At 46.9% G+C, this 27,390-nt stretch overlaps 2 protein-coding genes across 2 annotated transcripts; one reads left to right on the top strand and one right to left on the bottom strand.

The window, feature by feature from the left end:
- Positions 1 to 1,163: 1,163 nt before the first annotated feature.
- LOC120918681 (purine nucleoside phosphorylase-like) lies at positions 1,164 to 9,116 on the bottom strand. Its single transcript, XM_040330369.1, has 5 exons — positions 8,894 to 9,116; positions 5,254 to 5,417; positions 4,733 to 4,836; positions 2,179 to 2,354; positions 1,164 to 1,515 (listed from the first exon to the last, which is right to left on the bottom strand). The coding sequence occupies exons 1-5, from the start codon at positions 8,932 to 8,934 to the stop codon at positions 1,179 to 1,181; spliced, it is 822 nt and encodes a 273-aa protein (XP_040186303.1). The 5' UTR covers positions 8,935 to 9,116; the 3' UTR covers positions 1,164 to 1,178.
- Positions 9,117 to 19,251: 10,135 nt separating this feature from the next.
- On the top strand, positions 19,252 to 21,228 carry LOC120918682 (transcription factor Sox-12-like). The gene has a single exon (XM_040330370.1). The coding sequence runs from the start codon at positions 19,780 to 19,782 to the stop codon at positions 20,554 to 20,556; it is 777 nt and encodes a 258-aa protein (XP_040186304.1). The 5' UTR covers positions 19,252 to 19,779; the 3' UTR covers positions 20,557 to 21,228.
- Positions 21,229 to 27,390: the final 6,162 nt, after the last annotated feature.

Below are 27,390 nucleotides of genomic sequence, written 5' to 3'. Positions count from 1 at the left end.
ATCAGGGTCCCCAGAGTGCCTCCCCCTTACATCAGGGTCCCCAGAGAACCTCTCCTCTTACATCAGGGTCCCCGGAGAGCCCCCCCCCCTTACATCAGGGTCCCCAGATAGCCTCCCTCTTACATCAGGGTCCCCAGAGAGCCTCCCCTTACATCAGGGTCCCCAGAGAGCCTCCCCCTTACATCAGGGTCCCCAGAGAGCCTCCCCCTTACATCAGGGTCCCCAGAGTGCCTCCCCCTTACATCAGGGTCCCCAGAGAACCTCTCCTCTTACATCAGGGTCCCCGGAGAGCCCCCTCCCATACATCAGGGTCCCCAGAGAGCCTCCCTCTTACATCAGGGTCCCCAGAGAGCCTCCCCTTACATCAGGGTCCCCAGAGAGCCTCCCCCTTACATCAGGGTCCCCAGAGAGCCTCCCCCTTACATCAGGGTCCCCAGAGAGCCTCCCCCTTACATCAGGGTCCCCAGAGGGCCTCCCCCTTACATCAGGGTCCCCAGAGGGCCTCCCCCTTACATCAGGGTCCCCAGAGGGCCTCCCCTTTACATCAGGGTCTCCAGAGAGCCTCCCCTTTACATCAGGGTCCCCAGATAACCCCCTTACATGAGGGTTCCCAGAGGCCCACTTTTACATTAGGGTCCCCAGACAGCCGCCCCCCCCCCCCTTCCAGAGATTCCCCCTGTACCTGGCTGGTCTCCGCTGTCTGTGCACCTCCAACGGCCAGCACAGGGGGGGGTGGGAGGGGGTGATCGGCAGCTCTATGGTGCCTGTGGACCACACAATCTCCCTGGGGCTTGTAGTTCTCCTCCCGAGTGTATACAGTGGAGAGGGGAGGGGCCTCTGACCCGGGCAGCTATCAGTTTCACTCTTCAGAGACCCCTTGCCTCTCCACTGTATACACTCGGGAAGGAAGAGAACTACAAGGCCCCCACGGGCCTTGTAGTTCTCTTCCTTCCCGAATACAGCTGTTGATCGCCGCCTCCCACTCCCCCCCCCCCCCCCCCACTGCATCCCAAACTGAAAACTAGGGGTGCAGGGGGAGATGCCGGGTCTTGGGGGGGGGGGGGGCCCACAGCGGCACAATGCCAGGGCCCAGTACAAGTGCGACTGCTGCGACCCTGAAAGGTCCGCCACTGGTAAGCAGCCATCTTGGGCACAGTCAGTAAAATATCATACTAGGGCTAATTTTGGACAGGCACCAATTTACCCAACTGCATGTTTTGAAGTGTGGAAGGAAACCGGAGTACTGGGAGGAAACCCACAGGGGTGACAGAGAATATCAGGACTCGGACAGTGTCACCTAACGTGTGCTCTAATCCAAACTCACCAACAGCATCAGCACCCAGCCGCTGCAAGAACCTGGCTTCTGCGACGGACTCAAAGTTTGGTCCCCCTACCATACAGTACACCCCTTCATGGGTGAACTCTGCATGGCCGAGCCGGCGAGAGATTTCCAAGGCTGCGCAGCGCAGGTCCTGATCGTATGTGTCCCAGAGGGAGGGGAAGCGAGGGCCGAACCTGCAACACAGGAAGGAATATAAATTCTTCTTAGAGTGGCCATGTTATAGATTTGTGCACTACTAACATTCAAAGCTTAATTTCCTTTTTAAAGCGGAGGTCCACCTGTTTTTTTTTTAAAGCCAGCAGCTACAAATACTGCAGCTGCTGACTTTTAAAAAATGGACACCTACCTGTCCAGCGCGTCTGCGATATCAGCAGACGAGGCTGAACAATCGCTCGGTCCTCGGCTGCTTCTGCCGCCATCCTCGGTGAGGGAATCAGGAAGTGAGATCTTGCGGCTTCACTGCCCGATTCCCCTACTGCGCATGCGCAAGGATCGCGGCACGCCGTCACTGGTCCCCGCTCTCTCCTGGGAACAGTAACTCTAAGAGCTGGTAGATGGCTGGAGCCTTCGTTGAAACTGTTTTTTTTATGTTTTTTGGGTCATCGATCGCGGCAGGCGTCGTGATTGAGGATGGATCTACACTGGGGACATTTTTATTTATTTTTTAATAAAGAATTGTCAACAACTTGTGTTGTTTTTTTTTATTTACTTTGTCATTTTTTGTCATTCACATGGGGGTCCTGCAGGACAGCAAATATACATTTTTACACCACATGTAAATAATCATCACAACCCAAAGCATTTTTAGAGGAAGCTGGTCACAAAATTTTCCTCACCTCTCATCGTTGGGCCCTCTCAGGGGGTTTAAGGCAGCCAATCCCGGCATATTGATGTGATCTCGGATGATCATGAGGTCCCCTGGGCTGTACGTCTCACATAGTGACCCCGCAGCATTTGTCACCACCAGGACCTTGACTCCCAGGAGCGTAAACACTCGGATGGGGAGAGTAACCTGGAAAGACATTGTCAGAATGACAGCGAACCAATGGGGTAAAGGTGTGCTGTACAAGGCTGTACGTCCTATACAAAACACAGATAACAGTGCGCCCGGAGTTCATGAACTGGAGTAAGCCACAAATCCCATACACTGTACAGGACCAGAGGCACCTCACTGCACAGTACTGACCCTCCATAACTGCCGGTGTTCCTAGTATACGGAATGAGAGATCTGATACTGTGCAAAATTACATATACTATATATAGAGCAAGAAGAAATACTGAGAACCAAACAAACATAACAAGAGAAGTGCTACTGTGCTGTGCCTGTACATATAGAAGAACAGATACTGAGAATTACACCCGGAATACAGGACAAGAGAAGTAGTACTGTGCAGAGTGCATACATACAGAATAAGAAGAGATACTGAGAATTACACCCAGCATACAGGACAAGAGAAGTGCTACTGTGCTACAGAGTCCATACATACAGAATAAGAAGAGATACTGAGAATTACACCCGGCATACAGGACAAGAGAAGTGCTACTGTGCTACAGAGTCCATACATACAGAATAAGAAGAGATACTGAGAATTACACCCAGCATACAGGTCAAGAGAAGTGCTACTGCTACTGTGCTACAGAGTCCATACATACAGAATACTGAAAATTACACCCAGCATACAGGACAAGAGAAGTGGTACTGTGCATCGTCCATACATACAAATTAAGAAGAGATACTGAGATTTACAGCCAGCATACAGGACAAGAGAAGTGGTACTGTGCATCGTCCATACATACAAATTAAGAAGAGATACTGAGATTTACAGCCAGCATACAGGACAAGAGAAGTGGTACTGTGCAGAGTCCGTACATACAGAATAAGATGAGATTACACCCGACATACAGGACAAGAGAAGTAATATTGTGCAGAGTTCATTTATACAGAATAAGAACAGATACCGAGAATTACACCCAGCATACAGGACAAGAGAAGTGGTACTGTGCAGAGTCCGTACATACAGAATAAGATGAGATTACACCCGACATACAGGACAAGAGAAGTAATATTGTGCAGAGTTCATTCATACAGAATAAGAACAGATACTGAGAATTACACCCAGCATACAGGACAAGAGAAGTGGTACTGTGCAGACTCCGTACATACAAAATAAGAAGAAATACGGAGAATTACACCCAATATACAGGACAAGAGAAGTGGTACTGTGCAGAATCTATACATACAGAATAATAACAGATACTGAGAATTACACCCGACATACAGGACAAGAGAAGTGGTACTGTGCAGACTCCGTACATACAAAATAAGAAGAAGTACGGAGAATGACACACAGCATACAGGACAAGAGAAGTGGTACTGTGCAGTGTCATTCCATACAAAATAAGAAGAGATACTGAGAATTACACCCACAAGGTCCGTGGCATTGTACATGATGGTACACTGCTTTCTAGGCACTGACAATTAGGAAGGATGCCCGACTTTGTATCAGTTACATAGTTAGTCAGGTTGAAAAAAGACACAAGTCCATCCAGTTCAACCACAAAAAAATAAATAATTAAACTAACAGAATAAAAAAACACAATACAATCCCATACACCCAACTCCATACCCACAGTTGATCCAGAGGAAGGCAAAAAACCCCAGCAGAGCATGATCCAATTTGCTACAGCAGGGGAAAAAATTCCTTCCTGATCCCCCCCCGAGAGGCAATCGGATTTACCCTGGATCAACTTTACCTACAAATCTTAGTACTCAGTTATTTTATGTACATTTAGGAAAGAATCCAGGCCTTTCTTAAAGCAATCTACTGAGCTGGCCAGAACCACCTCTGGAGGGAGTCTGTTCCACATTTTCACAGCTCTTACTGTGAAGAAACCTTTCCGTATTTGGAGATGAAATCTCTTTTCCTCTAGACGTAAAGAGTGCCCCCTTGTCCTCTGTGTTGACCGTAAAGTGAATAACTCAACACCAAGTTCACTATATGGACCCCTTATATATTTGTACATGTTGATCATATCCCCCCTAATTCTCCTCTTCTCAGGAGAGAATAAATTCAGTTCCTCTAATCTTTCCTCATAGCTGAGCTCCTCCATTCCTCTTATCAGTTTGGTTGCCCTTCTCTGCACTTTCTCCAGTTCCCCGATATCCTTTTTGAGAACTGGGGCCCAAAACTGAACTGCATAATCCAGATGAGGTCTTACTAATGATTTGTACATGGGGGCAAATTTATATCTGTCTCTGGAGTCCATACCTCTCTTAATACCATCAGTGTAGTTGGTATTGACATAAGAACTATGCCGCACAGTACAAGGGATGTAATTCTCAGAGGGTCAATCATCCTCCTGTCACAGGTACACATCACAAAGTCTTACTTTCCAAAGCGGATATCCTTCGTAGATGTGGAAACGACCTTTCATAACAACGCATGACTTGCCTTGAAGGATGCCAAACACCAGCTGCCCTGAATGCCCAGCCACTGGAATGACAGAGAATACAGAATAATGAGAGGTCTTCGTAAATAAGAGGTAGTCACATAGGTCAGAGCAAGAATTGGAGGATATGGCCATTTTGTTTGGAGAATGAGCGTAGAATGTCCATTTTTATGAATCCATGAAAGCAGCCATTGGGGGGGAGATTTACTAAAACTGGAGATCTCAGAATCTGGTACCGCTGTGCATGGCAGCCAATAAGCTTCTAACTTCAGCTTGTTCATTTAAGATTTGACAATAAAACCTGAAAGCTGATTGGTTTCTATGCAGAGCAGCACCATTGTGTGCAGAGAATTGGTGGAAGTTGACATTTTTTGTGGAGAACTATGCAAGCGGCCGTACTCTGTAGAGGGTTTTAGAAATTGGCCATATCCTTAGGTCATTTTGTAGAAGCCGCCACGTACCTGTGCTTGTAGGGAAATGTGGAATTTGGCCGTAGTCAAAGGTTTTCGCGTCGGTCAGCGTATCTGCGAGAAGCCCCAGACCGGAGCCACAGATGATGGCCATCACGGGAGGGGACTGTATACGGTCCATGAGCCAACGAGCTGTCTCCTCGCAGTCCTCATACCTGTCGGATTAATAGAAACAAATGTTAGTCAGGGGAATTTTTTTTTCCACAAAAATTGTATTGGTTGGGGGGATATACCCTCACTGGCTGGGAGGAGGGCATCCAGCAATACATCCTTCTGATGATCTCTGCCAGAGACAGGTTCACGCAAATTAAGTTTTTGCATAAGGCCTACTTTTCCCCGCAGCGCCCAGGCAAAATATATCCTAACAGTAGCTCGGTTTGTACCAAGACCCCTTTCACTAAGCACTAATTGTGTGCGAAACGCGTCGGCTGTCCCCTTATGTGACTGTATCTTTGGATGTACATGTCTTACTTTTATCAATAAAGACAACTTTCTCAAGTTTATCCGGAGTGCGGCTGTCCATCGTTTTCCATGTACCCCTTTCACACTGACACGTTTTTCAGGCAGTTCAGCGCTAAAAATAGCGCTGTTATACCGCCTGAAAAAATCGTGTCCTGCAGGCTTCAATGTGTAGGGTAAGGGTTAGGGTTTCCCATTGAAGAATATGGCTAGGACTCAGGAATTGGAACAGGGACCTCCCCCAAAAGGTCAGAAGGCGGGTTCTCAGAGGTCACAGAGCGTGGCTGACCCACCCCCACCAAAGTGTACCGCCTACCCCAACTAAGTCGGGGAATGAGCCGTCGTATCTTAGATAGGTTTAAGTGTATCTCTGTTTGAGAATACACTTAAACCTAGGTCGTCGCAGATTCTGAGTTAGGTCGGCGTATCTAATGATACGCCGACCTAACTCTTACTGAATCTAGCTAAAGAACTTTTTGTTGTTGGAAAAATTGAGAACCAGTTCTCAAACATTTGTTGTCTGAAATTCCGACAGCAAATGTCCGATGGAGCCTACACACGGCCGGAATATCCGACCAAAAGCTCACATCGAACGTTTGTTGTTGGAAATTCCGATCGTGTGTACGCGGCATTAGACTCCTTTCACACTGGGTCTGCGGCCGCGTTAGCACTAAAGCGCCGCTCGTTATAGTGATAACGCGGACCGCAGTTTAAGCAGCGCTTTTCGGCCGATAGCGGGGCACTTTTAACCCCAAAGAAAGGGTTAAAAACGTAACTACAATATAGTAAAACAGTTTTTGCTTCTGCCAGTAAATCCCTTATACAGCCCACTTCCTGTTTCTTGTCTGATCATTAGCCTAGGCTTATTACATCATGTACAGCACTCTCTCTCACACTTGTGAGAGTTTGCCAGGAAGGGAGGGGTGAGTCATAAGAGGGCCAACGAGAGCTGGAGGCGTGCCTCTGTGTATATCCAGGAAGTGAACAGGCAGCAGCTTCAGCTGCCCGCAGTTAAAATGGATGCAGCCAGACTCAGTGGAGGGAGATTTATGCAGCATATTTGGCAAGTACAGAATCACAGTATATATAAAATAATACGCAAAGTGGTTGGAGGGAAGCTTCAGAATAGCAAAGATGTTTTTATTACACACTATGGGGGTTATTTACCAAAGGCAAATCCACTTTGCACTACAAGTGCAAAGTGCGCTTGGAAGTGCAGTCACTGTAGATCCGAGGGGGACATGCAAGGTAAATAAAAAAACAGCATTTTAGTTTGCACATGATTGGATAATAAAATCAGCAGAGCTTCCCCTCATTTCAGATCTACTCCTCAGATTTACAGTGACTGCACTTTCAGTGCAATTTCAAGTGTAGTTTGCACTTGTATAGCTAGATTCAGGTAGGCAGGCGTATCGTTGCGGCGGCGTAGTGTATCGTGTTTACACTACGCCGCCGTAAGTTAGCGAGGCAAGTACATGATTCACAAAGTACTTGCCTGCTAAGTTACGGCGGCGTATCGTAAATCGGGCGGGCGTAATGGCACCTAATTCAAATTCGGCTGAGGGGGCATGTTTTATGTCAATAGGGGGTGACCTGACGTGATTGACGTATTTTATGAACGGCGCATGCGCCGTCCGTGTACATATCCCAGTGTGCATTGTGGCTAAGTACGCTGCACGGTCCTATTGGTTTCGATGTGGACGTAAATGACGTAAATCCCTATTCACAGACGACTTACGCAAACAACGTAAAATTTTCAAATTTCGACGCGGGAACGACGGTCATACTTAACATTACTATTCCAGCTATTTGATGGAATAACTTTAGGCCTGAAAGTGCGTTACGTAAATTGGGTATCTTTACTGCGTCGGGCAAGCGTACGTTCGTGAATCGGCGTATCTTCTCATTTACATATTCTACGCCGACCGCAATGAAAGTGCCACCTAGTGGTCAGCCTAAGAATTACACTTTAGGATACGACGGTGTAAGACACTTACGCCGCTCGTATCTTAGCCTAATTTAAGCGTATCTGGTTTCCAGAATACGCTTAAAGGGTCACTAAAGGAAATTTTTTTTTTTCTCAAATTACTGTTTACAGGGTATAGAGAAATAAAAGTTAACTGATTCCTTTTAAAAATGATTAAAAATAGATAAAAACTAATCATATAATGTGCCTCTAGTTTCACTTTCGCTTTTAAACTGGTTTCATGTTTCTGTGAAGTAGAGAGACACACAGAACAAAAACAAACAAATCCAGGGCAGTGTTTTGTTTTTAAAATGAATCTGATTGGTTCTGTTAAGTTTTAGACACACAGTAATGACAGCTTAGACCACCGTGAAAAGCTCCCAGTACCATGGTTATAAGGAAACAGACAACCAGGAAGTGTGGAGATCACAGCAGAATTACAGCTACTTCAAAGCAAAAACTAACAATAAGGACATGAAACCAGTACTGCAGTAAGGTAAAGGAAGCTATTTAGCTAAAAAAAAAAAATTCTTTGGTGACCCTTTAAATTTGCGTCGGCGTAGATTCCGAGTTAGGTCGGCGTATCTACTGATACGCCGGCCTAACTCTCTGTGAATCACCCCCGTAGTTTGCATTGCACTTGTAGTTTGCACTTGTAGCGCAAAGTGGATTTGCCTCTGGTAAATAACCCCCAAAGTGAGCAGACTGCCGTTCCTCTTTAAATTAACTTCTGAATAGGTCTGATCTGCTTCCTGAGATCTCTCAAAGTAGCTGATTCACTAAAACTGGAAGAAAACATTTTATGGAATAATCAGACGAGAATTGTCATTGGTTGCTGTAGGCAAATTACTCCACTTTTTTTTATATTTATCTTTTATATTCCCTGGTATTAATAAATCAAACCCTCAGAGATTGCAGTTGTGACTTGCTTTACTCCTATCGTCTTTTAGGAGTCTCACACCCCCTGTTGCAATCCTCACAATGCAAGATAAATCAAACTTTCAATAGAAAAAGGGGAACAAGGGACCGCTTAGTCCACTTAGCTGCAGGTTTTCCTGAGAGATCGATCAGAACAGCGCGAGATTCACCTATCCTGCATTCAGCCAAAACTGAGACATTCCTTTTGATAGGACTTGCCAAAGACTGGAACGTACTTTGGCAAGAACGTCCCCCCCCCTGCTACTACAGTAAGTAGTATCCACTTACCTGAAATCCTCCTTGCTCTGCATGGTCTTCCTGTCTCCCATCTGTCAGCTGCTGTTAGATTGTGACTGTGGACCAGATATATATAAGGATCTCTTATATTGCCTGAGGCTGCAGTTAATGATTGGCACGGGACAGTCGGTGGTTGGGAGGAGGGCAGTGGGCGTTGTGGTGTCTTCTCCCATCAGTCATGAGGGATGAGGCTGGAAATACTTCCTAGACTTGCAATAACTTACCTATACTACATACCTGTTACATAGTTACATAGTTAGTCAGGTTGAAAAAAGACACAAGTCCATCCAGTTCAACCACAAAAAAATAAACAAACAAAATAAAAAACACAGTACAATCCTATACACCCAACTCCATACCCACAGTTGATCCAGAGGAAGGCAAAAAATCCAGCAGAGCATGATCCAATTTGCTACAGCAAAGGCTTGAAGGCTCAAACCCAAGCTGAGAACCAGCATGCAATTCTGGAACAAGCTGACTCCTGCACTCTTTGGGGTAGATTCAGGAAGCTATTACGGCGGCGTATCTCCAGATACGCCGCCGTAATTTGAATTTTGCGCGGGCGTATCGTTACGCCGATTCACAAAGGCAGATACGCTTTAAAAATAGGCTTCCTCCGCCGACGTAACTTGAATGCGGCGGCGTAGAATTGTGTGCAATATTTCTTTGGCCGCTAGGGGCGCTTCCGTTGTTTTCGGCGTAGAATATGCAAATTAACTAGTTACGCCGATTCACAAACGTACGTGCGCCCGGCGGTAGTTTTTTACGTCGTTTGCGTAAGACGTTGCTCCTGCTATTAGGTGTCACAGCCAATGTTAAGTATGGACGTCGTTCCCGCTTCGAAATTTGAATTGTTTGCGTCGTTTGCGTAAGTCGTTCGCGAATAGGGCTGGACGTAATTTACGTTCACGTAAAAACCAATACGTAGTTGCGCCGTACTTGGAAGCAATGCACACTGGGATATGTACACGGACGGCGCATGCGCCGTTCGTAAATCACATCAATCACGTCAGGTCATCACATATTAGCATAAAACACGCCCCCCTTCCACATTTGAATTACGCGCGCTTACGCCGGCCCCATTTACGCTAATCCGCCGCGACTTACGGAGCAAGTGCTTTGTGAATACAGCACTTGCTCCTGTAAGTTACGGCGGCGTAGCGTAAATACGATACGCTGCGCCGCCGTATCATTGCGCGCCCCTACCTGAATCTACCCCTTTCTATTTTGTACTCATGAATCCTAATACGCATTATCAGGGCTGTCTTAAAAAGATCATGGGCCCCTGGGCAAAGTAATGCGCTGGGGCCCCTACCAGTTTGCCCCAATTTACGCACCTACTTTCAAAAAATAAAGTATAAATAATTGATAGATTTTATTAAAAATACTAATGAATATGTTTAATTCTATTTTACAAAAGGAAAACATTCCATAAATCAATGACTAGGTAACACAAAGGGCACAATACTGGGCTCAGGAGGGCACAATACTGGGATCAGGAGGGCACAATACTGGGCTCAGGAGGGCACAATACTGGGATCAGGAGGGCACAATACTGGGCTCAGGAGGGCACAGTATAGGTTACGGACACAACCATATCGGGACAGTTTAGTAAAAAAGCATGACTGTGCCAGCAAATCCTGGACACTTGGCAAGTTTGATGTAATGCAAGATTATTGTGGGGCCCCTATGTACCTGGGGCCCCTGGGAAGTGCCCAGGAGGGCCCTTGCATTAAGTAGGCCCTGCACATTATACCAGGGGTCTCAAACTGGCAGCCCTCCAGCTGAACTACAAGTCCCATGAGGCATTGCAAGGCTGACCGTTACAAGTATGAATCCCACAGGCAGAGGCATGATGGGACGTGTAGTTCCGTAACAACTGGATGGCCCGCCAGTTTGAGATCCCCCTGCGTTATACACTCCTGTTCCCTGCATTCTGTGCATAAGGCCCCATGTACACGGGACGCTGCTAAACGGACGTTCAGAGGCAGTTGGACGCTTTTTTCAACTGCCCTTGAACTCATTCAATGTCATCCTATTGCGTTTAACAGCGTTTCTTTGAAAGCAAAAAAATTGGTTCAGACACAGAAGATTTCCACGTTTCAGATGCTAAATGCGGCTAAATGTGGTAACCCGCGTTTAGCAGCTTTTTGTTAATAGGCGTTTTTCATTTTTTGGCCATTTAAAAGAAGAAAAAAATATGTGTGTATATATATATATATATATATATATATATATATATATATATATATATATATATATATATATATATATATTTATTGAAACGCTTCTAAACGCAAACGCAGCAAAACGTAAGTTTTAAACGTGTGTTACTATCTGTCAAGTTTAATCATTTAGGATCAGTTGTAAAATCGTTCCGTGTACATGGAGCCTTATGCCTTTTTACACACGATCGGATTTCCGATGAAATAAAATTAGATGGAATTTTCCGTCTGAATTCCGATGAAGCTGACTTTCATCAGTCTTGCCTACACACCATCAGACTAAATTCCGAGCGTCAAAAAACGCGGTGACGTAAAACACTACGACGAGCTGAAAAAAATGAAGTTCAATGCTTCCGAGCATGCGTCAACTTGATTCTGAGCATTTGTGGATTTTTCTCCGATGGAGTTCCACACAATCAGAATTTCCTATCGGTTTTTTTTTTCCGATGGGGCCCACACACGATCGTTTTTTCCGATGCAAAAAAGTCCATCAGACTTTTTTCATCGGAAAAAACTATCGTGTGTACACGGCATAAGACTCACAGGCTCCATTCAGACCTAGGCACTCCGGATCACAGGCGGAATCGCCGCGATTCTGCCCACGATTTCTAAATTGCGGGTTGTGCTCGGGGTCCCTTTACTTTCACCTGGCACCCCAATTGCAGTGCGAAACTTCTTTTAGGTGACAGGCGTCCCATGATTTTGCCACGATTTGTCGGGCGACACTTGTGGCGCGAAAAGGTATTATTGAAGGTAACGGGATCGTGAGCGTGTTCGCAATTTGCGGGGAACCGCGGGCAGAATCACAGTTATTCCACCCACGATCCGGAAATCCTAGGTGTGAATAGAGCCACAATTTGGCCACACTCATGCCCTGTACACACGACCGGTTTTCCTGACATGCCAAAACCCGACGTTTTTCCCGATGTGATTCCTCTCAAGCCTGCCTTGCATACACACGTTCAGTCAAAAAAAACGCTCGACCAAATCGCGGTGAGGTCCAACACGTACAGTATAACGGCACTATAAAGGGGACGTTCCATGCAAATGGCGCCACCCTTTGGGCTGCTTTTGCTGATCTTCGTGTTGGTAAAAGTTTGGTGAGAGACGATTTGCGTTTTTCAGTCTTCGTGCGTTACAGAGTGACGAATGTGCTATCTCCATTATGAACGCTAGTTTTACCAGAACAAGCGCTTCCATCTAATACTTGATTATGAGCATGCACATTTATTTTTCCCTCGGAAAAGCATACACGCGAGCGTTTTTTCGCGACTGACGTAAACACGATGGGAAAAAATAGAGCAGGTTCTAATTTTTTACTACTCTCCTTGGGGCACCCAAAAGTGTCCCAGATCTTTTACAATCTTATAGTGTATATTAAAAAAAAAAAATGCAGTGCGCCGCTAAAGTGTTTGGGTTTGGCTTGAAGAAAAGGTGGCAACCAGTGGCGGTTCCTCCATAGAGGGCGCTGGAGCGCCGCCCCCTCTGGCTCCGCACTGCCACTGACTAATAACATAGATTCATTGCATTGCATGAATCTATGTTATTGTCGCTGCTGCCGCTGGTCTATTTAGATGGCCGGACCTAGAGCGCCGGCCACCTGAATAACGGCAGCTGGTTGGCTGTACGGAAGTGCCTATCAGAGCCAGCGGCTTTCCGAGTACAGCCCTCAATGCTTATCCTCGGCGTGCGTTCCTTGGATAAGACTGACAGGCGTCTCAGCCAATCAGGTTCACTGGTTCTGGCTATAGGTAACCTGATTGGCTGAAGTGTCATTGAGGGACATGGATGGCTGACTCCAGTAAAGGTAAGTGTCGGGGGAGGGTCATTTTACAGGGCACAGCGGCGATGAAGGGCACAGTGACATCAATGGGCACAGTGGCGACAATTGGCACAGCGGCATAATTTGGCACAGTGGCGACAATTTGGCACAGTGGCGACAATTAAAGGGCACAGTGACATCAATGGGCACTGTGGCGACAATTAAAGGGCACAGTGGTGACAATTGGCACAGTGGTGACAATTGATAGGCACAGTGGCTGCGTTTGGCATGGCACAGTGGTGACAATTGATGGCACAGTGGCTGCGTTTGATGGCATGGCACAGTGGCTACGTTTGATGGCATGGCACAGTGGCTGCGTTTGATGGCATGGCACAGTGGCTGCGTTTGATGGCATGGCACAGTGACTGCGTTTGATGGCATGGCACAGTGGTGCAAATTGATGGCATAGTGACTGCATTTGATGGCATGGCACAGTGGTGATAATTGATGGCACAGTGGCTGCGTTTGATGGCATGGCACAGTGACTGCGTTTGATGACATGGCACAGTGGCTGCATTTGATGGCATGGCACAGTGACTGCGTTTGATGGCATGGCACAGTGGTGCAAATTGATGGCATAGTGACTGCATTTTATGGCATGGCACAGTGGTGCAAATTGATGGCATAGTGACTGCATTTGATGGCATGGCACAGTGGTGACAATTGATGGCACAGTGGCTGCGTTTTGAGAACCAGCCGCCCGCCACTGGTGGCAACCCTACTGTACATTCACGTGTATGGTGAGCTTTATACAGGAGTGACTGGGAGTATTAAACATAAGAGCTCTCATTTAGAATGGCGGGATACGAATCATCGATGAATACAAGTATAAAACCCATTCTAGATATAGAATCCAGCTTGTGACTGCTCCAACTCTCTCCTAGAATGATCCTGTGCTCTGATCTAATTTATTTATTAAAGTTCAGCTCCCACTGCGTTCCTCATCAGGAAGGAGAAGGAGCTTGTGCCTGCAATTATAAAACACTGGCTGGATTGTTGCGTGTGCGCTTCTATTAAAGCCGTACTCCATGAAATATCCTGTTTCAAGTTATAAACGCATAATGTAATTTTGGACTTGCAAGCGCATACAACAGGAGATGGTTAAAGACCGTGGCCATGCTACATCCCATCGCTACGACCCCTTCAGAACTTCACTAACTCTATATAAACACGGCCTTATTGTCCATAAATGCTGGTAGGTGAGTAGCTTGAGCCTGGCATGATGTGATGAAGCATAGTTCAGGGACCTGACTGCCTGCTTCTCTAATGCCGGAATTTCCGATTGGAAAAAGTCCGATGGGAGCTTTCATCGGATATATACTCGAGTATAAGCCAAGTTTTTTCAGCACATTTTTTGGGTTTCTGAAAATGCCCCCCTCGGATTATACTCGAGTCACCTTTTTGTTCCTGATCTCCCGGACTTTGCACACATGTAGCTCCACTCTTCCTCAACAAGTGTGCAAAGTTTGTTGTCCGGGGACCTACGGCCGGGGAGCACCGATTTTTCAAAGCCGGGCACCCCTTCCATAGACTCCCATGTTAAACGGTCATTTATCCAGTGATTTTGGGGACCTGGTACTGGCTGGTCGTAGGTCCCCTGGACCCGGACCTTGGCGCACATGTAGCGCAACTCTTCCTCTACAAGTGTGCAAAGTTTGTTGTCCGGGGGACATACGGCTAGGGAGTACCGATTTTTCAAAGCCGGGCACCCCTTTCAAAGACTCCCATGTTAAACGGTAATTTCTCTGGTAACTTTGGGGACCCGGTACCGGCCGGTTGTAGGTCCCCTGGACCCGGAACTTGGCACACATGAGTCACCTTTTTGCGCCTGATCTCCCGGACTTTGCACACATGTAGCCCCACTCTTCCTCTACAAGTGTGCAAAGTTTGTTATCCGGGGACCTACGGCCGGGGAGTACCGATTTTTCCAAGCCGGGCACCCCTTCCATAGACTCCCATGTTAAACGGTCATTTATCCAGTGATTTTGGGGACCGGGTACTGGCTGGTCGTAGGTCCCCTGGACCCGGACCTTGGCACACATGTAGCGCAACTCTTCCTCTACAAGTGTGCAAAGTTTGTTGTCCGGGGACCTACGGCCGGGGAGTACCGATTTTTCAAAGCCGGGCACCCCTTCCATAGACTCCCATGTTAAACGGTCATTTATCCAGTGATTTCGGGGACCCGGTACTGGCTGGTCGTAGGTCCCCTGGACCCGGACCTTGGCACACATGTAGCGCAACTCTTCCTCTACAAGTGTGCAAAGTTTGTTGTCCGCGGGACATACGGCTAGGGAGTACCGATTTTTCAAAGCTGGACACCCCTTTCAAAGGCTCCCATGTTAAACGGTAATTTCTCTGGTAACTTTGGGGACCCGGTACCGTCGGGTCGTAGGTCCCCTGGACCCGGAACTCGGCACACATGTAGCCCCATTTCTCATCTACAAATGTGCAAAGTTTGTTGTCTGGGGGACCTACGGCCGGGGAGCACCAATTTTTCAAAGCCGGGCACCCCTTCCATAGACTCCCATGTTAAACGTCGGTCTAGTCATGGACACAGTGAGGAATGGGCATAGTGCACAGCCTGTGCACCCGCAGCAGCCGGGATGAGGTAGGGCCTGGGCACACGGGGGGGGGGGGGATCGGATGTGGGCAGCACAGGGAGGGGGATCAGTGGTACGGGAGGAAAATTACAGAACGATGCACTGGTATCTGTGTCTCTCCCTCCAGCAGCTGAAAGCCGGCGGGAGGGGGGAACTGGCTTTTAGCTGCTGGAGGGAGAGACACAGACACAGTGAATCGTTCTGCAATCACCCAGCCACACCGATCCCCCTTCTGCTGCCCATATCGGATTTCCCCCTGTGCCCAGGCCCCCCTGCAGCACTGCTCACTAAATAAAAGGAACTTGCAGTTTTTGTGAAAGGTCCACTTTAAAGGTGTATTGTAGACTGTTTATATAACTGAATCGCTGAAGCTCAGATTCCACGCACAGCTACACGAGTACTGCTGCATTTCAGATTTTTTCAGCTGGAGAGGAACAATTTTACAGCAATGTGTTATAACCTGAAATCTTCCTTTAAACAGATCAGTGAGCTGGGAGATCCTCTGTACTACGTATTACATTAAAAGTCATATTTACAATGTCTTTTCAGAGTACTGTGACCAGACTGAAGCCAAGAAGTGACCAAGACTCAGCCGACCTTCAACATGACTGCCAAGGTATTAAGAGAATCTACCACACAAGTTTTAGACCTGTGAGGCCCCGTACACACGACAGAGGAACTCGACGTGCTTGGCACGTCGAGTTCCTCGTTGAGTTTTGGGATGAAGCCGCCGAGGAGCTCGGCGGGCCGCCTTCTCCTATAGAACAACGCGGCCAACGAGAAAATAGAGAACATGTTCTCTATTTTCTCGTCGAGTTCCTCGGCGGCTCCATCGAGCCAAAAGTGTACACACGACAGAGATTCTCGGCAGAATCCGGGTTTTGACCGAGTTTCTCTGCGAATTCTGCCGAGAAACTCTGTCGTGTGTACGAGGCCTGAGAGAAGCCTCAGATGGAAGCTGTCATTCTATGATTGTTAGGTTTTATATGAGTTTGAGGGCCGTGAAGGGCAAGCTGAGGGCACATCTCAGTGTTTTTTTTTTTTGACTGGTAATTTCACGGTCATGAACCTAAACACAATTTGTTTACGTTTTTTCACGCGAATAGAGCCTTCTTTTGGTGGCATTTGATCACTTCTGCGTTTTTTACATTTTTTTGCGAAAAATAAACGAAAGAAAGTTTTAAAAAAAGGTAATAAAAAATATCCAAAAAAATAAAATGTTGTCATAAATTTAGGCCAATATGTATTCGGTAAAAATAATCCCAATAAGCTTATATTGATTGGTTTGCGCAAAATGTATAGCGTCTACAAACTATGGTGTATATATCCACTTCATTACTGGGCACTTAAACCCCCTTCGTGCCCAGACCAATTTTCAGCTTTTAGCGCTGGCGCATTTTGAATGACAATTGCGCGGTCATACAACACTGTACCCAAATTATATTTTTATCATTTTTTTCCCACAAATAGAGCTTTCTTTTGGTGCTATTTGATCATCTCTGCACATTTTTATTTTTTGCGCTATAAACAAAAAAAGACAACATTTTTTACTTTTTGTTATAATAATATCCCACTTTAAAAAAAAAAAAAAATGTTTTCCTCGGTTTAGGACGATACGTATTCTTCTACATATTTTTGTTAAAAAAAATCGCAATAAGCGTTTATTGATTGGTTTGCGCAAAAGTTATAGCGCCTACAAAATAGGGGATAGATTTATGATTTTTTTTTTTATTTTTTTACTAGCAATGGTGGCAATCTGCGATTTTTTTTTTTTTTGTCAGGACTGCGATATTGCGGCGGACGTATCGGACACTTTTGACACAATTTCGGGACCATTCACATTTATACTGCAATCAGTGCTATAAAAATGCACTAATTACTGTATAAATGTGACTGGCAGTGAAGGGGTTAACACTAGGGGGTGAGGAAGGGGGTTAAATGTATTCCCTGGGTGTGTTCCAACTGTGTGGGGGGAGTGGACTGACTCGGGGGAGGTGACCGATGCTGTGTCCCTATGTACAAGGGCCACAGCATCTGTCTCCTCTCTCCCTGACAGGACGTGGACAGTATGGGGGGGGGCATGAGAGCACAGCACAGTATAGGGGGGGAAGGAGAGCACAGTATAGGGGGGGAAGGAGAGCACAGTATAGGGGGGGAAGGAGAGCACAGTATAGGGGGGCAGAAGAGCACAGTATGGGGGGGCATGAGAGCACAGCACAGTATAGGGGGGCATGAGAGCACAGCACAGTATAAGGGGGGGCATGAGAGCACAGCACAGTATAGGGGGGCATGATAGCACAGTATAGGGGGCAGGAGAGCACAGTATAGGGGGGGGGCAGGAGAGCACAGTATAGGGGGGGGCAGGAGAGCACAGTATAGGGGGGGGGCAGGAGAGCACAGTATAGGGGGGCATAAGAGCACAGCACAGTATAGGGGGGCAGAAGAGCACAGCACAGTATGGGGGGGGCAGGAGAGCACAGCACAGTATGGGGGGGGGGGGGCAGAAAAGCACAATATAGGGGCCAGGAAAGCACAGCACAGTATGGGGGGGACAGGAGAGCACAGCACAGTATAGGGGGGGGCAGGAGAACACAGTACAGTATAGGGGGGCAGGAGAACACAGTACAGTATGGAGAAGATCACAGCACAGTATGGGGGGGGGGGCAGAAGAGCACAGTAAAGGGGCCAGGAGAGCACAGCACAGTATGGAGGTGGGGGGGGGGCAGGAGAACACAGTACAGTATGGGGGTGGGGGAGAAGATCACAGCACAGTGGGGGGGGGGCAGGAGAGCACACTATGAATGATTTTTGTGTATTTGTAGCGAAAATATAATTTGATATTTTAAGTCTGGGGGGGGGGGGGGGGCGCGGCGGCTGTCATGTAGGGCCCCGTGATTTCTAACAGCAGACCCGCACGCACACCTGCACAGTTTGGCCCCATAGACTGCGCTGGGGATTGGCTCCAATCACAGACTTTGGATGAAGAAGCTGCCAGAGGGATGTAAACAATGCTTCTGTCATAAGTATATTGGTAAGGTAAGTATATTGGGCGGGCCAGTCTCTTGTAGGGGGGGGTGGGGGCATGGGGTAAGGGAGCTTTGTGGGGAAGGCAGACCAATGAATCATGAATGGTTTCTATAGTACATTATAGAACTCTATCTTTACACGTCCTTCTTTGTTTGGTACCTCAGTGGTAAGCATGATTTGAATGATATTTAGCAGTAGCAGCCAATCAGTGTTCACATTTCTGTAGCCAGATTAGTTAAGTGATTTTTGATTGGTCTTATCAAACCAAAGCCAAATCATTGGAAAATTATAGTTTGTGTTTTTTTTGGGGGGGGGGGGGGATTTTAGATTGTTTTTTTTTTTTTTTTTTTTTTTAATGTATATATTTTAACTTCCAACCAAACCCAATATAATGGCAATTAGGATTTTCACATTATTATAATATAATTTTTTCATCTTTTCTTTGAAAATATGTCTGCTTGGAATGAAACTCAAACCAAACAAAAAACAATAATGTTCAATGCAGGTGTAAGCAGGAGCCTGCTGGGTCTTGTAGTGCCCCTGGTCCCTGTGCACGTAGCAGGCATTGTGCATGCCATCATCCAGGAGTGACACGCCGCAGGTGACCGTCCCCTCCCACCCGCCCGCGACATGACACGTGCTGGCAGTCCCCTCCACCACACACAGTCTCTGGGCTGTAGCTGTCTGAGCTGCTCTCCTCTCTTGGCTCATTAACGAGCTGGTGCAGACTTAGAACCGCCCAGCAACCAATAGCTGCTCAGGAGAAGAGAATATGGTTATGGAAGGGGGGGGGAGATGCAGACTTGTGTTTACACCGACCCCCCCAGACTGAAGTGGGGAGACAGGCAGTGAGGCAGCGTCTGGGACACAGCAAAGGATGAGAGAGAGAGAGCAGAGCAGAGCTATAGACAAAGGAAGGGAAGAGGAGAAGAAACACTGAAAACTCCTGGGCACTGATTGGGACTTATGACCTTCTCCTGCTGTGCCAGCTTCCAGTGCCAGAATTCCGCTACCCTGCTTCCTGTCTGCAGGTATTTTCTCTGCTAACCCCTTCATAGCCTCCTGACTCTGCTCTGCATCCTGTATTGCCCTCTGCAGCATCCTTCCACCTCTGTGCCCTCCACACCACCCACGTGCCCAATCCTGCCTTCCAGACAGTCTAGTGATGCCACTGTGCAGCACTTTCTCCTAGGAAAACTCAGCATGGTTCAACATAAATCTGTTGGGGGCAACCCAAAGAGTCAAGATGCCGCCCCTGGGGGCCCTAGCTGGTGCAAGACCCCCAGCGGGCATATCAAGCGTCCGATGAATGCCTTCATGGTGTGGTCTCAGATCGAGAGGAGAAAGCTGATGTCTCTGTGCCCCAACATGCACAACGCCGACATCTCTCGCAGCCTCGGCCAGCGGTGGAAGTTACTGGAGGACACAGATAAGATCCCTTACGTCCGAGAAGCCGAGCGCTTACGCCTCAAGCACATGGCCGACTACCCCAACTACAAATACCGGCCGCGCCGGCGCACACGGGATCCGGCGGTCAGGACGCGCGCCAGGCTGCCCCGGACCACATCAAGGTGCCAACCTGCTTCTTCTCCGTGCCAGTCGGAAGTGAATCTGGGATCCAGAATGCACTGGGGGGAGGAAAGCTCTGGATGGGGGGGGCACAAAGTCGGCCAATCAGAGGAGACGCCGAATCAGGAGTCGTCAGAACGCAGCCCGGAGGTGCCCCCCTACTCTCCTGCCCAGCCCCCCCATGCCCGCTCCCTGCCATCTTCACCAGAGCCAGTGGAGGAAGATGAGGCACCGGACGAAAGTCTGCCCGGCCTTTGCTCTGGGTCGCTCTACGTCCCATCGGACAGGGACCTCCTGCCCAGCAGCGGGTCTCACTTCGAGTTTCCTGATCACTGCACTCCGGAGGTGGTGGAGATGATCTCCGATAGCGGTCTTTTCGGAAGTGTCTCTGACCTGGTGTTCTCCTTCTAGACCGTTTTGAGAGGACCCGGCAGCAGGCAACACCTTGTTGAACTGTATACAGACTTTTTTTTTTTTTCTGAGCAACAAGAAAAAAAAGGTGATTCGCATGGAACGTTCTGTCGCTCTCTCCGCAGTCTCTCAGCACTATCCGTCTTAACCGTCTCTCTCCGAACATTCATACTTCAGTTTCTCAGGGTGCTCTCTGCTGTCTGCCTAAGCTTCTGACTCTCCAAGCTATATCTGACGTTGCCATCTGATTTCCTGGCTGTCTCTTTTTAAGCACTCTCATGCTGTCTCTCTCTCTCTCAGTGCAACTCTCTAGCTGCCCCTCAGAACGAGCTGTCACTGTGGTGGGGAGCGCTCTCTGTTGTGCTGACCTCCTCTCCGCCTAATACTAATACAGACAGACAGACAGACTTACTGCGCACACTTCTGTTAGTTCTATGCATGCATCAGTGTCTGTCTGTCCGTCTCGCTGTCTCTGATTCTGGGAGTCCAGCCCGGTGCAGACCCCTCCGATCCGAGTCGAGGGGGGGGTCACCCCCAGCCAGGTAAGGACATGCATACCTCTGTATATGTATGTTCGTGTGTATGTGGGCCTTTATTGGCTGAAATCTCTCTGTCTATGTGTACGTCTGTCTATCTGTCTGTCCGTCTATCTATATATCTATCTGACTGTCTGTCTATCTCTGTCTGTCTATCTATCTGACTGTCTGTCTATCTATATATCTATCTGACTGTCTGTCTATCTATCTATCAATTATCTATCTATCTATATATCTGTCTATCTATCTATCCATCAATTATCTATCTATATATCTATCTATTTGTCTGTCTATCTATCTATCCATCAATTATCTATCTATATATATATATCTATTGATCAATTACCTATCTATCTCTCCATCTATCTATCCATCGATTATCTAGCTATCTATTGATCAATTACCTATCTACCTCTCTATCCATCCATTAATTACCTATATCTCTATTGATCCATCCATCAATTATCTGTCTATCTATCTGTCTAGCTATCTATCTATCGATCAATTATCTATCTAGTTATCTATCTATTGATCAATTATCTATCTAGCTATTGATCAATTATCTATCTATCTCATATTACTGTAAGGGGTCTTTCAATTGATCAATTACCTATCTACCTCTCTATCCATCCATAAATTATCTATCTATCTATTGATCAATTATCTATCTATCCATCAATTATCTAGCTAGCTAGCTATCAATCAATTATCTATCTATCTATCTATCTATCTATCTATCTATCTATCTATCTATCTATCTATCTATCCCATATTTCTGTAATGGGGCTATCTATTGATCAATGGCTTATCTACCTCTCTATCCATCCATCAATTATCTATCTATCGATCAATAACCTATCTCTCTATCTAGCTATCTATCAATTACCTCTCTATCTCTCTCTATCCATCCATCAATTACCTCTCTATCTCTCTATCTATCCATCCATCAATTACCTATCTATCTATCTATCTATCTATCTATCTATCTATCTATCTATCTATTTATCTATCTATCTCATATTACTGTAATCTATCTATCTATCTATCTATCTATCTATCTATCTATCTATCTATCTATCTATCTATCTATCTATCTATCCTCAGGACAGTTCCCACCCCCTCCTCTATACAGCGATAAACCTCAGGACATATCTCAGGACACCTGCCCTGTATTCCAGGGTCTCAAACACCTTCAATAAAGAGCCTCAGGACCCCCCCCCCCCCTCCTTGTGCACAGAAACCCCTCCCCCTAATGTCTCATTTTATCCTCAGAAGCTCTCAGGAACCAAATGACCTCAGATTCCCTCCTCTAGAAGGGGGGCTACCAGCCACTCTCCACCTCCCCACAGCCCCAGCAATGTCTGAATTGGGTGTCTGCCTTCTCTGACGTATCTGCGCAGATGAGCGTTTTTTTTTTTTTGCCTCTTTCTGTGTCTGAATCTTTGAATGTATGGCTCTCAGCGAACGCACTTCACCCACACAGCACACTCGCAGCCTTTTCTCCAGGCCCCCTTCGCCTACACACTCTTTATATATACGTATTTACACAGCGGCACTAGAAGGTCAGCTCAGCAGAGAGTGCTACTGAAGGGCACCGATGCATTCCGTTGGGTTGGGATGGGGGGGGGGGGGGAGGGGATTGGGAGATGTATTCCTTAAAGGAAAGCTCCAGTCAAAGAAAAAAAAAATTAAAATAGATAGGCCCGTTCTTAAGCCATAAAAAAAATGTCCGCCACCTGCCTGTACAATTTTTCTTTTGGCTGAGCAGTCAGTCGCTGATTCCGTCTCCATCCTTTGTACTTCCATTTTCTGAAGCCGCTCGCTTGTCAGCGATGTATACTGAAAAAAAAAAAAGAACAGACTGCCTAGAGGATTCTGTTTTGAAGAGGTTCTTAAGAAGAAGAAAAAAAAAAGAAAAGGAAACTCCTTCTTCTTATTCACAAAGGGATTCTCATCCTTCAGCTTGTTAGATTTCACAGTACTTGGCTTTACTGAGAAAGCTGAGGGCTGCACGAAACCCGGACATATCTGAAATCAAAGAGAGATCAATAACCAGCCCTCATGGTCAGAGAGCTTAAAAGATATGCAACCTTTGATATATATATAAAAAAAAAGCAATATCTTCTATAATATATGCAGGTAAAAGGAAGCACATTTGTGAACATGACCTTTTATCTTACCCCTTCATGGTCTTCAAAGGCCAAGTTCAGATTTTCTTATTAGTCCTTCTTCAGACATACTTCAGTTTAGGTTTAAAGGCACCTTTGAAACGCCAGCTTGTGAAGATAGTTCACCAATGACTGGCAAGGATTTGCCGACAAGGAAGCAAGGCCACATTGCTGCTGGGGGGGGTCATTTCCTTTCAAACCTTTCTGCTTCCTGATGCCCATTGATGGCACTCCCCGGGCAGGGATGTCAAACTGAGGGCCCTCCCATCATGCCTGTTTTTGGGAGTCTTGCTTGGAACTGTCAGCCATGCAATGCCTCATGGGGCCTGTAGTTCTGCAACAGCTGGAGGGCCACCAGTTTGACACCTGTAAACATTTAGGCCCAGATTTTCAAAGGACTTACGATGGCGCAGCGCCATGTACGCCGTCGTAAGTCCTAATCTGACCCATCGTATCTATGCGTCTGATTCTTAGAATCCGTTACGCATAGATATCCATTAGATCCGACAGGCGTAAGTCTCTTACGCCGTCGGATCTTAACTGCATTTTTTTTTTGACCGCTAGGTGGCGCTTCCGTCGAATTCCGCGTCGAGTATGCAAATTAGCTAGATACGCAAATTCCCGAACGTACGGGCGGCCGACGCAGTAAAGTTACGACGTTTACGTTAGGCTTTTCCCGGCGTAAAGTTGCCCTTGCTGTATGAGGCGCAGCCAATGTTAAGTATGGCCGTCGTTCCCGCGTCGAAATTTGAAAAAGTTACAACGTTTGCGTAAGTCGTCCGTGAATGGGGGTTCACGTCGAAACCAATGACGTCCTTGCGGCGTACTTTGGAGCAATGCACACTGGGAAATTTCACGGACGGCGCATGCGCCGTTCCGCAAAAACGTCAATCACGTCGGGTCACAGTAGTTTTGCATAAAACACGCCCCCCTGATCCAAATTTAAATTAGGCGGGCTTACGCCGGCCGATTTACGATACGCCGCCGCAACTTACGGAGCAAGTGCTTTGAGAATACAGCACTTGCCCGTGTAGGTTGCGGAGGCGTAACGTAAATCAGATACGTTACGCCCGCACAATTTTACACGGCTCTACGTGAATCCGGCCCTTAATGGCTCCTGGAATTGACTTTTCCAAGAGCATAAGGAGAAATATGACGGGGGATAGGCCTTGTTCACATGGGGGGCGCTAAAGCATGTGTCACCTGGAGGGCCGCGTTTACCCGCACACCGTGTGAGTTCTGGGACAAACACCCACACAGTTGACAAGTTGGGAGTAGCCGCTGTCTCTATGGAGCTGCTGCTTCCCAATTGACTTCAGTGGGGTTGCCGGTGTTTTGACGATGAATGTCTTCCTGGCGGATTATCCCCCCCCCCCTGTACTGCGCAGATATAGCCGAACATGCAGCGCCTGCGTGGACCTCGCTGTAAGTGGCCAGTCGGCCTCACGTCCTCGCTTCGATCGCTCAGCCTCCTGGCTCTTTTTTTAACATCCTCCATGTCCACGGGGATGGAAAGGAATGAGCCTTTATTTCAGGCGCCTTCTAGAGCTACATGTTCGGCAATTTTCGGAGGGAAGCACCGTACCTGCGCAGTACAGGGGGGCATAATGCGCAGGAGGATCATTTTCAGCAAGACACCGGCACAGAACACCTCTGCATCCCCGTGTGGGTAAACACAGCCCTCCATAGGCATATGCTTTGGTACGGCCGGTGTAAACATGCCCTTAAAGTTGAACTCCCTGCAAAACTGCTAAACACACATTGGGGTTGATTTACTAAAACTGGAAAGTGCTAAAATCTGGTGCAGCTCTGCATAGAAACCAATCAGCTTCCAGTTTTTTTTTTTTTTTTGGGCAAATCTTAAAGTGGAAGTAAACCCTCCTATTGTTTTCAGCCAAGGAAGCTGCCATCTTGGCCTCTGTTTAATATACAACTGCCACGATACTGCACATGTGATCAGTTATGAAACCAGCCATTGGATGGTTTGACAGTTTGGTTGAGAGCACAAGCAAATGTGACATCTAGCATTTCCGGCATGCCGGGAATGTTAACTGTTTTTTTAAACTATCAAATAGATGAGTTTACTTCCGCTTTAAAGTATAACCAAGGGTAAAACTTTCTTTTTTTTGGATAAAGTGGAGAGGGATTAGAACACCTGACAGTTTTAAATTGCAGTCTGTGCCTCCGTTAGGGAGGTTCACCCCCTCTACATAGCTCCCAACTGTCCCTGATTTTGGGGGACTGTCCCTCTGTCCCTCATTCCTCCTCATTTGTCCCTCATTTTGGTCTGATCTATATAGATGTATATAAAATGCACTTTGTATCTATCAAAAAGTGTTTTCCAGCGCTAAACCTTTCATCAGATTTCTAAAAATTGCTGCATTTGTAAATTCCGAAAAAAGCCAATATAAAGGAATAGTAGTGGATAAAAAAAGCCCTTGTGGGTTTAACCAATCTTGTTTTTTTTTTTGTACAATTCTCCTTTAAGGGGGCGTGGAAAGGGGTGTGTCCTATGCCTGCATACTTTTGCTGTTTGTTGTCCCTCATTCCCATCTCAAAAAGTTGGGAGGTACGCCCTCCATTTGTCCTGTTTACCGTTATCATTGAAAGTGCAAGTAAAAGAAATGCCAAATTTTGGGTTGTCCCCAGAAAAGTAATAGAGGGGAAATATTCCATTAGGGACACTAGTTCTGGTGACCTGGGGGGCCCCAACTGATTCCCTTACTTTGCAAGGATTTCCATTGGCTTCCTATGGGACAGCAAGTAAAGGGAACTCTCCCCTATAGAACAGAGATGGCAAAAAATAAACTGGCAGGGGTTATGCCCCTCCCTTACTTTATCCAAAATGGGGGGGGGGGGTTTTGCTTATAGTTCTACTTTAATGGAACAAGCTGAAGTTAGAAGCTGATTGACTACCATGCACAGCAGCACCAGATTTGTCACTCTCCAGTTTTAGTAAATCAAACATCTAGGCCCGGATTCACATACATTGGCGCATATTTATGCCGGCGTATCGTATCTAATATACGCTACGCCGAAGCAGCGCAGAGAGGCAAGCACCGAATTCACAAAGCACTTGCCTCCCAAACTGCGCTGGGTTCCCTCGGCGTAAGCCGTCGTAAGTGGAAGTGAGCGTGAGCAATGCTAATGAGGCGTGACCCCATGCAAATGATGAAGTACTTAAAACGAACGGCGCATGCGCTGTCCCGTGGACGTATCCCAGTGCGCATGCTCAGAATCACGTCGGAACTACTCCCTAAGATACGACGGATCACTGCCTACAACGTGAAGGTAACCTACGCCCAGCCCTATTCACGTACTATGTAAACGACGTAAAATACGACGGCTGTTTTCCCTGGTCCATACCTTAGCATGAGTTGCGCCTCATATTTGGGGAACAACTTTACGTCGGACGTACGACTTACGCAAACCGCGTATATTATGCGCCTGGCGCAACTACGTTCGTAAATCGACGTATCTCCCTCATTTCCATATTTAAATAGGAAATCAATGGGAGCGCCACCTACGTCCAGCGTAAATATGCGCCCACGATACGCCGGTGTAGGAAAGTTACGTCGGTCGGATGAATCCTATTTTTTAGGCGTATCTTGTTATCAGAGTCCGGCGCATTTATACGACGGCGCATATTTACACATACGCGGCGTATCTGTAGATACTTCGGCGTAAGTGCTTTGTGAATCCGGGCCATAGTCATACTAGTATTTGGGGTCCATTCACAATTATTTGTTGTGGCATTGCGCAAATAAATACACGCATAACGTGCCATGCCACAGCACATGGCATCACACCTTTGAGCAGTGCATTGCAGCTCATTGGGAATGGCACAGTAGAGTGTAAGGCTTGACATACAGCAGTACACCACAACGCACATACCATGCGTTGTCTACTGCAATGGAAGACTATTCATATTAAATAGGCAGCGTTAATGCGCGCCATAACCTGTGTGCGTTAATGCACTGCAATGGTGTGAATGGGCCCTCGATGTCCATTGAGCAGACACCAGTGTGTAAGGCTGAATTGCAAAATCTTTGACATGTACTTCAAATTTGTGTTTAGCTGCCTGCCTGGGGTTCTTCTTAAAAGCTGAACGTAAAAGAGAACTTTGGCTT

This window comes from Rana temporaria, chromosome 12 (assembly GCF_905171775.1).
Source record: "Rana temporaria chromosome 12, aRanTem1.1, whole genome shotgun sequence".
NCBI classification, from domain to species: Eukaryota; Metazoa; Chordata; class Amphibia; order Anura; family Ranidae; genus Rana; species Rana temporaria.
This window is presented reverse-complemented; position numbering and strand designations above follow the sequence as displayed.

Coding starts and splice junctions, on each gene's coding strand:
- LOC120918681 (XM_040330369.1), bottom strand. CDS start 8,934: ATGGGAGACAGGAAGACCATGCAGAGCAAGGAGGATTTCAG. Junction 4,837..5,253: donor ACATTTCCCTACAAGCACAG/GTACGTGGCGGC, acceptor CTGTCATTCCAG/TGGCTGGGCATTCAGGGCAG. Junction 1,516..2,178: donor AGAGGGCCCAACGATGAGAG/GTGAGGAAAATT, acceptor CCTGTGTTGCAG/GTTCGGCCCTCGCTTCCCCT.
- LOC120918682 (XM_040330370.1), top strand. CDS start 19,780: ATGGTTCAACATAAATCTGTTGGGGGCAACCCAAAGAGTCAAGATGCC.